This window comes from Stegodyphus dumicola, chromosome 10, assembly GCF_044657685.1.
Source record: "Stegodyphus dumicola isolate Sdum_Otavi_A_Nest chromosome 10, ASM4465768v1".
Lineage (NCBI taxonomy): Eukaryota > Metazoa > Arthropoda > Arachnida > Araneae > Eresidae > Stegodyphus > Stegodyphus dumicola.
Genome location: NC_140777.1, coordinates 105,198,340 through 105,213,114, shown reverse-complemented (window position 1 = coordinate 105,213,114; position 14,775 = coordinate 105,198,340). Strand labels below are relative to the sequence as shown.

Below are 14,775 nucleotides of genomic sequence, written 5' to 3'. Positions count from 1 at the left end.
TAAACAAACCCTGGATTAATTTTGAAAGGCTGGCACTAGATTTAATTTTTAAGCACTCGCAGCATATCTATGATTTGATTTTTTTCACATTTTTATATCTCTGTTCAATTACTACATTATACAGTGGTGGCCAAAATTGTGGACACTTTTGGAAATTTTTATGTTTTTGAACTTTGTATGCTTATAGAAAATGTTACTTTTCACAAAATGCAAACTTGTATATATCATTTTAAAAAGAATTTTACTGAATTCAATACAAAACACAAAATTCAATTATTTGCAATACAAAAAAAGTTAAACGATAATAGTTATCGATATACATTAGATAGTGATGATTGCAGTGAGTTATCAGTACTTAGAAGGGTACCCTTTATTTTTTATTACAGCTTCACATTGACATTTCATTGAGCTGACAAGAGTTTTAAGCTCTTCTTTCGTTATTACATGATGCCAGGAAACAATTATAGCCTCAATTAGTTCCCTTTTATTTGATGGTCGCCTCATTCGGACAAGAGTTTTCAAACGGCGCCACAAATTTTCGATAGGATTGAGGTCAGGAGTTTTTCCTAGCCATGACAACAATTTAATGTTCTTTGTACGAAACCACTCTTTCGATATTTTGGCCGGGTGGCAAGGAGCAGAATCCTGCTGAAAAAATAAACGAAGCAATTGTTGGAAAAGAGATCTCTGATGGAAGGTAGAAGTTTCGGTTCTAGAATAGTGTCAATGTATTTTCTGGCATTCAGTGTCCCATCAATGACATGAAGGCGACCAATATCATCTGCTGACATGCATGACCAAATCATAACACTAACTGGGTTCTTCACAGTTGCTTGAATGCAGTCAGGATGTAGCTCTTCTCCTATTCTACGTCTTACATATTTTTGCCCATCAGTACCGAAAAACGATATCTTAGTTTCATCACTCCATATAACTTGTGACCACTGATCATCTGTCCAATTAATGTGTCCCTTTGCCCACTGTAGTCTTTTTTTTCGTTGCTGAAAATTAAGATAAGGCTTTTTTTCGTGGAATTCTACCTCTCTGTCCAAGATCTGTTAATCTTCTTCAGATTGTTCTTGAACTGACAGAAACACCAGCATCATTCAGATCACTTCTGATGGCCGCTGATGACATTTTCTGTCTTGGAGACAGTCTTTTTAATTCTTCTGTTATCAATAGATGTGGTGCACCTTTTTCGGCTTCCTTCTTTGTTTTTTATTGAATTTGTCTCCTGATATCGTAAACAAAACTTTCGGACTCCAGATGTAGTCCCTGAACCACCCACCTGTCTTGAAATTTCATGATCCCTTGATCACAAGGCTGCAAAACACTTATTGTATTCAAAGGTGAAAAGGTAAGCTTTATAGCTTTGAGTAAAACATTGGGTTGAGCTGGACTTATCAATTACCATTGCAATCTGACGCTTTTCTCATAAGAATTGCTCATCTAACTTTACGATCTAATCGATGAACATTGTAGCTGCTATCCATGTCTCTCTCTCTCTTTTTTTTTTTTTTTTTGTTGTTGTATATTCGACTGGTAATGTTCTTACATTCTTAAAAAACCACGGTTTCAAACCTTTGCCAAATAACAAATGGAGGTAGTTTTTTGGAACCATTAAAATTGCATTCTACTAATACCATAGTCCGTTCTTTAGACAATTCCACCCCCAACCTCCCCTCGAACACGATTATTCCTTAAACATTAAAGTTTCATTGGGTAAGCAGTGGTAAAATAACCCAATTTCGTTTGCATTGAAAGCATTTTTCACTTCGTATTATTCAAGTATTAAAGGCCATGTAGACTGAAACCAGTTTGCTGTCATGATCGGTAAAACTTGATTAGTTTCACAACAAATATTTTATAGTAATATTTTATAGTACCATTTCTTTTCTTGAAACGTTCTAATCATCCTCATTACTTCTTTCTATCATTAAAGGCCATGACATGGAAGCATTCTGAGGTCTCTCTTGTTTGAACCAAACAAGTAAAGCTTTCTCTAAATCCTCGTGCTTGGCCATTCTCATCCATTCAAACATTCCCGTAATTTTCTCTCTTTCTTTTTTAAAAAGAAATGTTGATAATGTAAAGCAGTGGCATAGCTAGAGGGGGCATCTGTCCCCGGGTGTAGAATCCAAGGGGCGCCAATCTGATGTTACGACATTTTAGAATTAAATGTTTTCCATCCTTGGCAAGCAATAGGGGGCACGAAATCTTCAGTTGTCCCTGGGAGCTGAAAGCCCTAGCTACGACTCTGATGTAGAGTTAGCAATACCAAAATCTTTACAGATTTCCATTTTCATCTTCTGGTTTTGATCAACAGCCTTGAGAAGCTCCATCTTCATTTAAGGCAAAATAGAAGTTTGCCATTGTAGTCTTAAAATTCTTCTAAAATGGGGGGGGGGAATGCGGAACAAACTGACCGATTTTTACACGTACTGCGATGTACTCATCACCGAATTCCAAAGACAACTGATGTAAGATGAAATGTTTTAGAGTGCTATTTGTAGGGGTGGAGGGTGAAAGTAGCTTAGATAAAAAAATTGGCTCATGCCACAGTATTCCAAGGATATTTTGAAGCCAAGTTAGCCTCCTTTCTATGAAACATGTGAAACCACCTCTCTTTCGTTTCACACCCTCTTAAATCTCGCCTGAGCGACTGGTATTTTCCGTATTTATTCCTTATATTTTTCCGTATTTGTTCTCAGAAGGGAAATCTTCGTGTTAAGTAATTTTCATTGCGTGTTAAGAGGGGAGGAATGCATGAAAATGCGTAGTAGTTTGTCGGGGTCATTATATTATTTCGTGTTAACTGATATTTCGTCTTAAGAGTTTTTGCGTTATATATTTCGCGTATTTCACTGTATATATGTCATAAACAGAAAAATTATCAAATCATTTGAAGAATTTTCATGCAATATGCCCCTGAAAATTGATCAGTAAATACATAAAGAATGAAATTTAAAAACATTATTTTACAAAGATCAAAATTTCAAATTCAAATAAATTTTAAAAACTTATAAATGTAGAATTAAAATGCTGAAAGTGTTAAAAGAAAAATTAAACCAATAAAAAAACTTTAAAAAAATAGTATAAAAAAGAAAATGAAAGAAGAGGAATCCACTCAATTCCGACATAACGTCTTCAGGAGGAGGATATGCTGAAATTGATTACAATTAAAAAATTGGAATTCTCTTCCATAAGAAAATCCTTGCTTTTCTATATCCAGAATTATCTACCCAAAAACTCTGCCCTTCCCCGAAGGAAGGAAAAGTGGTAAAAATAAAAAGTAAAACTATTAATGAAGACTTCCCTATTAAAAATGAATCATCTCCAAAATTGAAAACTTACCTATTGTGCATAAAATAAATACCTTCAATTAACAAAGTTTAAATTGAAAATAAACTGCAATGTAGCAAAAATGTTTTTGCACATAACATTGTGAGAACCTTCTTTCAAACACCAGTTTGAAACAATCAATGGTTATTTTCATTGTTTCAAACTGGTGTTTGAAATGAGGTTCTCACAGTGTTAGGTGAAAAAAAAAAATGCTGCATTTTTAAACTTTGTTAACTGAAGGTATTTTATTCTACATATTATGGATAAGTTTTCAATTTTAGAAATGGTTCATTTGTAATAGGGAAAATCTTCATTAATGGTTTTCCTTTGTATTTTTGCCATTTTCCCTTGCTTTGTGCAGGACCAGAGTTTTTGACCAGTTTTAAGATTAAGAAAAATATATTGGGCTGGTTCAACAACTAACTCTGGATATAGAAAAACAAGGATTTTCTTGTGGAAGAGGAACTGTATTCAATTTTTGCGTATCCTCCTTCTGAAGTTGGATGTTGGAATTGGATTTCTCTGCTTTCACATTCTTTTACATTATTTATTTTTGGTTTTTTTTGCATTGGTTTACTTTAATATTTATAAGGTTTTTTAATTTAAGTGTAAATTTTTGGTTTTTGTGTAAAATTGATTCTAAAATTCTTTATATATAAATATGCAAGATCTAATAAAATACAATGGCTGCGTTAAGAAATGATCGGCAACCTCAAAATTGACTATTCTAGATTTTATGTTCTCTTAAAGTCATCTGTTCTCCCAAATTTAAGATCTTTCCTTATTTACGTAACAACCTAAAATTAATCAATAGTAGTTAAAGTGTACTTATGCACCTAAATTATATAAATACTGCTTTGTGAGCAATTACGTCATTTCTTTTCATAGTTTCTGCCATGCAAACATCACTGCACTGTTATGCTTTCCCATTTAAGATGCTTACATCATACTTTTAAAACCCGTGTACATAAAAATTATTGTACTCGACTGTGATTGAAATGTAATTTGTCTGCCAAAGAAATGATTTGATATATGTAAAAATAAAGATGCTGATTCTTAAATTTCAGTTTTGTTAGGTTTGTTTGTATGCCTTTACCCTTAGCCATGACGAATACGCATTAAAATATCACACACACATACATTATATATATACTAATTGCATTTTTGTTTATTTCAGATCAATCAGATGATACAAGTGATCTTGAAGACGATTCTGAAGTTGATTCACCTAGCCCATGTGTTGTCTATGTTACACAGTATGATCCAACTATTAATACCTCTACAGTAGAGGAAATACCTGCCAAAGAACCACACCCCTTGACAGCAATGCCCAAAAAGAGTGCTCTGAAAAAGAAAGGCCCTTTTACCTGTGCTGATTTTCAGAGGCTTTCCATTGTTCAGAATAGGTATGAAATTTGAAATCTTAACATTTCTGAGTGGGCACTTGAATTTCTGAAACTGTTTTCATGCAATTTATTTTTCTTTAAAGGTCTAACAATAAAGGAGATACATCCTATGGTGACAATGAAAACCATTCAGTGCCTACAATATCTGTAAACACAACAGATAATTCTGATTCTGATTCAGAATCGGAAAGTCCTATTTTATGGAGGGATTATTATGGAGATGATGAGGAATGTAAGTTTTACATTTGTTATTTTTAGAAAGTATGAAATGTTAATTTAATCTTTCAGTACTTTAAAGTGGGAAAAAATGTTTATAGTAAGTCTCAGTAGGGAATGTCAGGTGAATATACCAGCTTTTTATAGTCATTATACTGAAAACTGTGATTCTGTGTATTACAGTGTTGTCAACTGTTGATTAGCAATAAATGATGATTGAAAATATATTTGTATTAATTCCTTTTAGTATTATTGTAAGTTATTGGAATACAATTTTAGAATTAAAATTCACCTGAATGAACAATTCCTTAACACTTTAAAAATAATCAAATTTTTACTTTAGTAATTTAGACTTATTAAACATGCAGAAGATGTATTATTAGGATAATCATTGGAATGCAATTAAATAAATGCAGAGGATAATCATTAGAATGCAATTAAATAAATGCAGAGAAACTTAAAAAAATATTTAACTTTTGAAACAAACCTTTAATTTTCTAAGCTGATATAAATTTTTTAAGGTTTTTGGCTGACTAAAGCACATGTCCATCATTTTATTTTTTCGCCAAGCTCTGAACAACTTTCTTTTAAGTTGAAATATGTAAAGAATTCATTTTTGAAGAATTCAACTGAACAACTATTTCATTCGTATCCACATTTAGTTGATATAACAGTAAAAATTCTTTTACAGTATGCTGATCTTGCATGAATTGAAAATGCATATGAATCCTTAAAATATCCATACATTTATAACCTACACTTTTTACATCGCATCATTTGCTACTTTTCGGATTTTTTAAAATGCTCAGAACTTCAAGTAGAGTCGAAAGCTTTTTTTGAATTAATGTTACTTCATCGCAAAGATCATCTGTATTCAAATTCAGCTTTTCTTTTAGCTTTCATTCTTCAATAACTTAAACACATTTTTTGATGTTTTGGAAATTAATTATGCAACAGACTTAGAACTGACAATTTTCTAAATGTAGAGTTTCATTGCTCAGGTTATAATTTAAAGTCATCGACAGTCTCTTGAGATTCTGCATTGTCTTATTTCTTTCAATTTAAAAAAAAATAAAAAAATAAATCATGTGGAGGTTTAAGTTTATGTAGTTGGTCAAAAGATTGAAAAATCTGCAGCAGAAGTTTCATTTTCTAGTGAAACAGCTAAGATCAGTACTGACATTAAATGTTGTGAGAACAATATGTATATTTCAATAATTTATTCAATTTATAAAGAATGAACATCAGTTAAAAACAAATTGAGTAATTAATCAGAGTAATCAGTTGTTCTGCATAAAAAATGAGAACTTAAAGCTTTCTACAAGATTAAAGAAAGCTACTTCATAGGTACACTGTGCACAAACAAACAAAAAAAAAAAAAAAAAAACAGTTCTATATCTCCTGTTCTACTTGGCCGATTGATGAAATTCAACTTGTGTTTTTCATGCCTTGAAAACACAACTTAGGATATGTATTAGATTTATATATAGCATTGTTCTAATTTTTGTATTTTGATACAAAATCGGACTTTTTCTGAAATAACATGCCAATTTTTTCCGTATTTCAATTCTAAGACTCAAAATACGCCAAACTACTAAGTTTTGTAAAATTCGCAGGAGTAGTTTTTAAAAAATTAGCTCTCAAAATTTTAGCTCCATGAGTTTGGTATATATTTATTAATCTCTTTTTTATTAAACTTATTTGACTTTTCCTTTTACATTTTGAGGTGCAGGTTCATTCCAAATAAAATTTACTTATTTTTTATTTATTTTTAAAATTTGTATTTTTAAATAATTTTTCAAAAAAAAGTTTGATTTATGATCTATAAAATTTTTACCATCATCTTAAAGTAGACGTATTTCCAAGCATACCTGCAAAAAAATACAATTTTTTATTCAAAATTTCCGAAGATATATGCAAGTTTATATATTGGCATGTTTTGAAATTCGGCATATTTGTTGAAAGTGGTGAAACATCAGATGTGGTTTAAGCACTTTGCTAAAATTATTTGGAAGTAGAAACGATGTGACTTTTCCCCCATTCATGCACAATGTAAAAAGGTAGGAACAAGGTGCCTTTTTTTCCCACTCCAGCATAATGGAAAGGAAAGGAAAATTGGTTGCCCTATATTGAGAAGTTCGCCAAGTGAATTATTCTTCGCTCAAACTGAAAAAATTTCCCAAAGATAAATTTTTGAATTTCTCTGTAAATTTTGCACTAAATTTTACAAAATTTAATATCTAGGCATAATTTGAGTTATAGTTGAATCGAAATATGGAAAAAAATTAGTATGTTATTTCAGAAAAAGTGGGTTTTTGTGTCAAAATACCTATGTTAGAACAATGCTGTATATAAATCTAATATATATCCTAAGTCGCGCTTTTGAGACGAGAAAACGCAATTTGAATTTTGTCAATCGACCCAGTAGAATGGGAGATATAGAACTGTCCTTTCTCCCACAATGTACAGGTCGGAGAATTTCTCAGAATTTGGTTTCTACAAATTTATGAAACATCTTAAGTGTTTTCACATCTCTTTTCTACCTTTATTTTAGGACCTATATATTTAATACAGTATTTTCTAACTCCACATTCACGTTTTGCATTGCACAATTTGCTGTATTATGTACAATATGTGTATTGTAATAATTGTGATAAAACTTATTTAATATGAGGATTGTAATAATAGGGGGACCGGAAAGTAATGTCGTTTCTGCGCATGTTGACAAGAACATGCTAAGGGCAGAAGTGGAAGCAAATCCATGTCAAACACTCTTAACCAACTTTGGTCGACCATTTAAGAACATTTAAAGCAGAATGGAAAAATAAGCAAAGCAGGTGTTTGAGTCTCCCATAATCTGTCCGAAGAGAACAAAGCCAACCGATCCATCACATCCAACGTGTTGCTTCAACAGCACCATACAGAACCGGTTTTTGATAATTTGATTACTGGAGATGAAAAATGGGTCCTATATGATAATCCAAAATGCAAAAGGCAGTTTTAATAGGGGTTACAAAGGGTTTACATCCCCAAAAGGTGCTTCTGTGTGTTTGATGGAGTATTTGCAGAATTGTTCATTTTGAATTTCTGAAACCTGGGCAAACTGTTAATGCAGATCTTTATTGTGAACAATTGGATTGAGTGAATCAATCTTTAATCGAAAAATATCCGACGATTGTCAATAGAAAAGTCATCAATCTGCAACACGACAATGCAAGACCACACTGTGCAAGGCGGACACTGGAAAAAATGAATGAATTGGGATGGGGACGGGCTGCATTACCCATCATACTCGCCCGGTATCGTACACTTGGATTTCCATTTATTCGGATCCCTACAACATTTTCTTAGTGCCAAAAAATTTGATGTCCAAAATGCCATCTTGAGATATTTTACTCAAAAATCAATTGATTTATATCGGTCCGGGGAACTGAAAATCTGCACACTAGATGGCAAAAGGTTGTTGATAACGAGGGTGATAACATTATTGATTAAAAATAAAAACGTGTTAAAAATTTATTCATGTGAATTTAATGTAAGAAAGCGACATTACTTCCCGGTCCTCTATTATAAAAGTAATGCCTTATTTCAAAACTCCATTTTGCATTATTTGTGCAAATGATGGAATTTTTGTCCATTCTAAATGCATATTTTTCATATTAATTTTCAAACATTCGAACATTCCAATTGCATTTTCATTGGATTTAAAAAAAGTTAATTACTTAATTCACTCTACAAAATTCTGCTTTAAAATATTGAAAACACACTGGAAACTTTTTTTTTTTTTCTTTTTATTTGAAACACTAGTTTTGAAAACAAAATTGATATTTATCATTTTTCTAGTTCATTCAATGTAGGAATTGTGATTAACTGCATGGCATATTTGAGCATTTGCATATCTTATTCTTTCTGCATAATGATGTACTGCTTTTTTATGACAGTTGGATTCTTTATGCTCTCTGCTGAAACATCTATATATATCCAATTACAAAAGCTCTTTGACAAATCTTTTATGCTTTGCTTCATTTCTGCCAACCACTCGTAATCTTTTTCCGACTTTTGTTATACAAACACAATACTTGGTCTTTTTTTCTTATTGGTTCCATAATTTATTTATTGAAATAACAGCACATAACAAAGTGAGATGTGACAAACATAAAAAGTGTGTGTACAATGATTTAATAAAAAAAGTAAATATTCTATGTATTTACTAAGCTCATTAAATATTTTAAAATGAATGAAACAAATGCAAACAAAACACTCAACATTTAAACTTGCGAAAAAAGTGTGTGTACAATGATTTAATAAAAAAAGTAAATATTCTATGTATTTACTAAGCTCATTAAATATTTTAAAATGAATGAAACAAATGCAAACAAAACACTCAACATTTAAACTTGCGAGGAAGAGTGACTGTTAAACAATGCTGCCAACTGTAAGGTAATTTAATCTTCTCAGCCAAAATGATTGTGGCAAAATAATCTTCGAATGGCAGAAAGTGCTCCGACTGGACAAAGGGGAAACAGCCCTACTTTATATTAAACTAACAAATATATGGCAACCTTTCATTGTGTTACTGTGCTAGTAAAACTATGTACTGGGTGGAAATTGCAGCAAATGAGAGGCTTAACTGCGAAAAGTTTATCACCCCTCCTTATACCAATTCAAATTATAATGCCAAATCCTATTATTCAGGTGTAAGACATTTTTCAATTTTGAAATAAAAGACATTTGGCAATTCAAAAAAGGATGAGGACAAGAAAGCTGATTAAAGAACTGTCCTTTCTAAAAAGAGAATGTTTGGCAACCCTATTTGTTTAATCAAGTGTCAAATTGTAACTTTTATTGTTTTTAAGTTAAACTGTTCCATGTCTTGGAAAATCCATTAAAATGTCCTTAAAATCCTTAAAATGTGCAAATTATTTTGTGATTTGGGGCATTATAAAAGGATAGAGACAAATATGGCGAGCCAGATTTTATTTATGGAGAAATATTGTTGCTCATAATTATGAGCCTCATTTCTTATAAAAATACTCTTTTGACACTTCATATATATAATCTGAATCTTATATTAAAGCACACAATGTATGTTTTCTTCCAAAATTATATTTAGTGGATTTAAATTAAGTTTTAAGCGTATTTTCCTGTACTATATCAATGTGATATTTGAGGGTGTGATATAGTATATCAGAATATGTGATATTTTAAAGGTTCTCAGTTGTATATTGATGTATCATAGCAGAGAGGTGACTAGAGTAGATGAAACCAGTCACTTTTTTAGTCATGGCCAAGAAAAATTGCTACGTAGATTTGACTAGAAAGAAAATCACAACTAACTTATGGCTAAAATGTCATTTTTATTTTGTACAGGAACACTTCTTTTGAAAATACATTTTTGCGTAATTAGTAGAACATTAGTGAGTATTAGTAACATTACTGGTAATTAACTAAATGTGCCTTACAATTTCTATGCATGCAGTTTAGATAAAAAAAGAAGCTTGGTGAAGAGACGTGACTTTCCTAGGCAGAGCAAGCAGCAAAAGAATGATGTAATAGTTATAAGCTTGCAATAGTTATAAGCAGTTATAGTTATAAGCTTGAAAGTTTTTGTTTTAATCTGGAGTCATGATTGAGCAAAAGATATAACTTGGTACATTATCGAGCCTTGATGCATGCAGTTAAAGTTGAGAATTTAAAGGCCCATTCCAATTAAGTTTAATTTCACAATAATTTTTTTATTTTGATATTTTACATATTTCCTAACTTAAAGGAGAAAAAGGCTTACTGAAAGAAAAGTCTTTTTAAGAAGAAAGCATTAGTTTATCAAAGAGAAATTTTGTAGAATAGTCAAAGTTGTAATGAGAAAGCAAATGAAGTGCTTTGGGGACATATCGTTAAGGTTTTAGTATGGTAGATCATTTGTTTTATGATTTCTCGTATATTAATATAGAAAAGCGTATAGAAATATAATAAAATATTATATAGTTTAGAAATGGAGTTGAAGTTCAGTTTAAAAGTGTTTAAGAGAAGTTTGTAAATACTGTTGAATCATCAGGAATTTTAACCAGTTGAAAGTCTTGTTATAATCAATATGAAATCAAAATATTTTTAGTATATAGAAATGAAATTGTTACATAGTATAAAACAAAGGTGAAATGTTCTTATTGTAGAGCAATGTAATAATTAGTATACAAAAACAATCAAAGTATAATTATAAAATTCGGTGAAAAAATATACAATTTATAGATAGAGAGAAGTATTATGCATTGTGTGTTAACATTTTCTGTGACCTAAAAGCATTTATATCGAGAGTACAAATAAGTCTCTGATATTTTTTATCAAAAATTAGTCATTTATTGTGAAAGAATGGTATGTCTTATTCAAAGTATTTGTCCATTGCTAGCTATTACTTTTGGAATCTTTCTGGCAGCATACAAATACCTTGTCGGAAGAACATTGCACCTTTTGAGGCTATCTACAAATCAACCTAGTTTTTGGTATCTTCATATGATATGAAGTGCTGCTGCGACATGCCATGTATCATCAATCATAAAAAGTAATAATTGGAAGGAGCAGTGTCTTGTGAATACAGCAGAACTTCTATGAGTGTTTCTGAGTAGGTTTTGTCAGGCACTGCATGTGGATGAGTGTTATCATGCAGGGGAATAATTTTGTCATATTTGGAGTAGGAATAAGCACATTTTTCTTTCAGTACTCAGTCTCATAAATTGTGTTTGAGAGAGAGCTCCAGGGTTTTATTCGGTTTGAGCAACTAATAATACCGAGTTGATCCTACCTGATACACATTATACACATGATTTCTTTCCTATGAATATTCGGTTTTATTGTGGATGTGTTAAAGCATTGCCATGTGGTCCCCTTGATTTCTTCTTTGGGTTATCGCAGTATATCCATTTTTCATCACTAGATACTATACAATGCCCCCCCCCAAAAAAACTTTTCATTTATGCCTGGCAAGCAGCATTTCATGTGTAAAAGTCACCATTCAATATTTCTTGGCTTCAGTTCGTGTGGAACCCAATATCCTTGCTTTTGAATAATTCCCAATTATTTTAAATGATGTGACATTGCTTGTTGAGTAACTTCTAATGCAAGTTCATATTTTAACTGCATTTGGCACAAATCTTAATCCAGCAATGCTTTCAATTACGTGTACACTTTCATACTTCACTCCATTTTTTGCCTTCGATGCCAAATTTATCAATGTTAAACTTTTGAAACCACTCATGACAACTTCTCTCGCTTAGGACAACCTCACCATTTGCTTCTATCAGCAGTCAATGTGCCTCAACTGCAGATTTCTTCAAATTAAAGAAGTAAATCAGAATTTCCTGCAAATGATGCTCATTCGACTCAAATCTTTACGTTTTTGTAGGGAGTAAAAATATGATACTGATACAAAATTGTAATATTTCAAGGTTGTGTTAACAGATGTCCAACCTTATGACATTGTTTTATATGAGACAATTTTAAACTTAACTTCCTAGTGGAACTTTTTTTTTTTAAATGGCAGAGACTTATTTGCACTCCCAATAAAGTAAGACTAAATAAAATTATTAGATGGGGGAGATGAGTTATTTAAGGTACTACATGTATTGCATGTAGTTTTCTTTATATTTAGGCAATTATATAGGTGTTTTATGCCAGTCAACAAGTGACGATTTATTGTTGTATTTCATTAATGTCTTTTGATTATAAGCCAAGACTACATTTTACCAAAAATTTATTGATTTTCCTTCAAGTCCTTATAGCATGTTACAGATTTATTTAAACTGAATGTGCTGGTGACCGTTAAAGAAAGTTCCTATGTTTTCATATGTTCATAAACTAATTTAGATGATTAATATTATCTCTAGAAACCAAGCTTTAAATTAAAGAAAAGTTACACTTTTTTTATTATATCTCGATTCTGACTCGGATGTATTAAGGAGAGAAGATGTTAGTTTCATATGGAGTCTCATACTGTTACTGAGAAATGCAAGTTAATCAATTTTGAGTTACATATTGGAGATGCTAGTCTGTGGATTAAATTGAGCTTTTATGAAATGTAATCTTGCATTTTCTAAATCTTGGATCTTCATACAGCTGTTTCAGGAAATTAATCATTATCATATTTTTCAAGAGATGCAACTCAAAATATTACCTTTTTAAAAATTACTTAGCCTTATTATCTATATTCTATTATCTTTCTATTATTCTTTATTTATATTCTTCAAATGCCTTTTCTTAACAATAAAGAAGACCAACAAATGTATATTGCACATGATTATACAGCTGCCACGGGCAACTATTGGTGCAAATTGGTATTAGTGGCATATGAGGAGTAGGCAATTAGAGATTTTATATCTTTTTCTTGGGTGCAATTTATTCTTGTAGCTGTTGCTCCAATTAAACTGATTCTAATAAATCAGGTTCTAAATGTTCTTAGTTTTTGAAAAGAGTGCTCGGGAACATTTGAAGTTTTAAATTATGAAATTAAATGAAAAATATAAATCTGGAATAAAGGAAATAATAAACTGAGTTGATAACATACCATTAAAAACTGCTGAAAAAATGGTTGTAACAAACAATGGCGATAGTTGGCACTAACGAAGTAATGTAAAACATGCTTATAGAGCTCATAAAAACAATGTTATATTTAATATGCATTTTCAACTTGAATTACTTGGTAAACTAGTATGATAGGATATCAAATATTAAGTTTAAATTTTTGATGTTTTACTAACAGACACAGTGTACGTTCCGTATGGTTGTCTAATAGTTGTGTTTTTTATAAAGAAAGCCAAGGGAGATCACATTTAAAATTGATATTAAACTGTTGATGAATATATGCTTAAAATTCAGTATTATTACATTACAGGAAGTGTTTATTAAATAGTATTGCCTTTTACTGTTTATTTATTGTGTAAAAACAAGTCTTGTTAAGTTATTTTACTGTTGAGTTTCTTCTTGTTACTTCTTGATAAATTAGTCTTAGAATTCTTACCTTTTTGTAAATATACAGGCCAGCAAGTTGCTAAAGTAGCTCGCAAAGACTCCCTAGCCATGAAACTAGCTCAACGTCCTGACATCCAGGAACTGATTGATAAAAATATTTATATTGCTCATTCTGAACAAGAAAGTCAAGAAACAAAAGAGGATGTGAGGAAAAAGCTTATCAGGTAATAGGTGAAATTCAGCTATTTAATAAATTTGTTATAAATTGGGGTTTTCTTCTGTTATTGAGATTGTATTCAAAAATGTATGTATGCATGCATTTATGGATGTGTTCATGTATATATGTGTATAAGTATGTATTTTTGTGTATACTGTGTGTACATGCATACATAACATCCATACATATGTGCATATACATATGTACATTTCTGAATCCAGGCCTGATAACAAAAAGATAACTAAATTGTTATCAAAAAAATTTTTTTTTTTTTAATTTCACTTGTTTTTGTAGGCGTCTTAGTTTAAGACCAACACCTGAGGAGCTTGAACAGAGAAACATTCTAAAATGTGAGTGGATTGTTTATTTTAAAACGTTTTTGTTATATACAGGAGTGATGTCAGTTTTCATGAAAATTATTTCCATACATCTAATGTATTAAAACATAATGTTTACATTAGAATTGAAACTTTCAGATCAGTCAGCTGAAGAACTAAGGAAAGAAAAAGAACAAAAGAAAAACACTTTAATCAGAAAAGTAAGAGATTTTATAGTTGGAATTATTGCAAACTGTACAATGATTTAATTTACAGATTGCTGCCTTAAAAATAGTAATTATATAAAAGTAAAGGCAGT

At 31.0% G+C, this 14,775-nt stretch overlaps 1 protein-coding gene across 11 annotated transcripts in view; it reads left to right on the top strand.

Moving 5' to 3' along the window:
- The window catches only part of LOC118192992 (phosphatase and actin regulator 2-like), a 290,734-nt gene that overhangs the window by 262,681 nt on the left and 13,278 nt on the right, over positions 1–14,775 (top strand). For all 11 annotated transcript variants that reach the window (XM_085825358.1, XM_085825353.1, XM_085825351.1 and 8 more), the window contains 5 exons: positions 4,520–4,748; positions 4,832–4,980; positions 13,990–14,146; positions 14,434–14,489; positions 14,616–14,677. In XM_085825358.1, the coding sequence (XP_085681484.1) occupies positions 4,520–4,748; positions 4,832–4,980; positions 13,990–14,146; positions 14,434–14,489; positions 14,616–14,677 (653 nt within the window). The remainder of the gene's footprint in view (positions 1–4,519; positions 4,749–4,831; positions 4,981–13,989; positions 14,147–14,433; positions 14,490–14,615; positions 14,678–14,775) is intronic.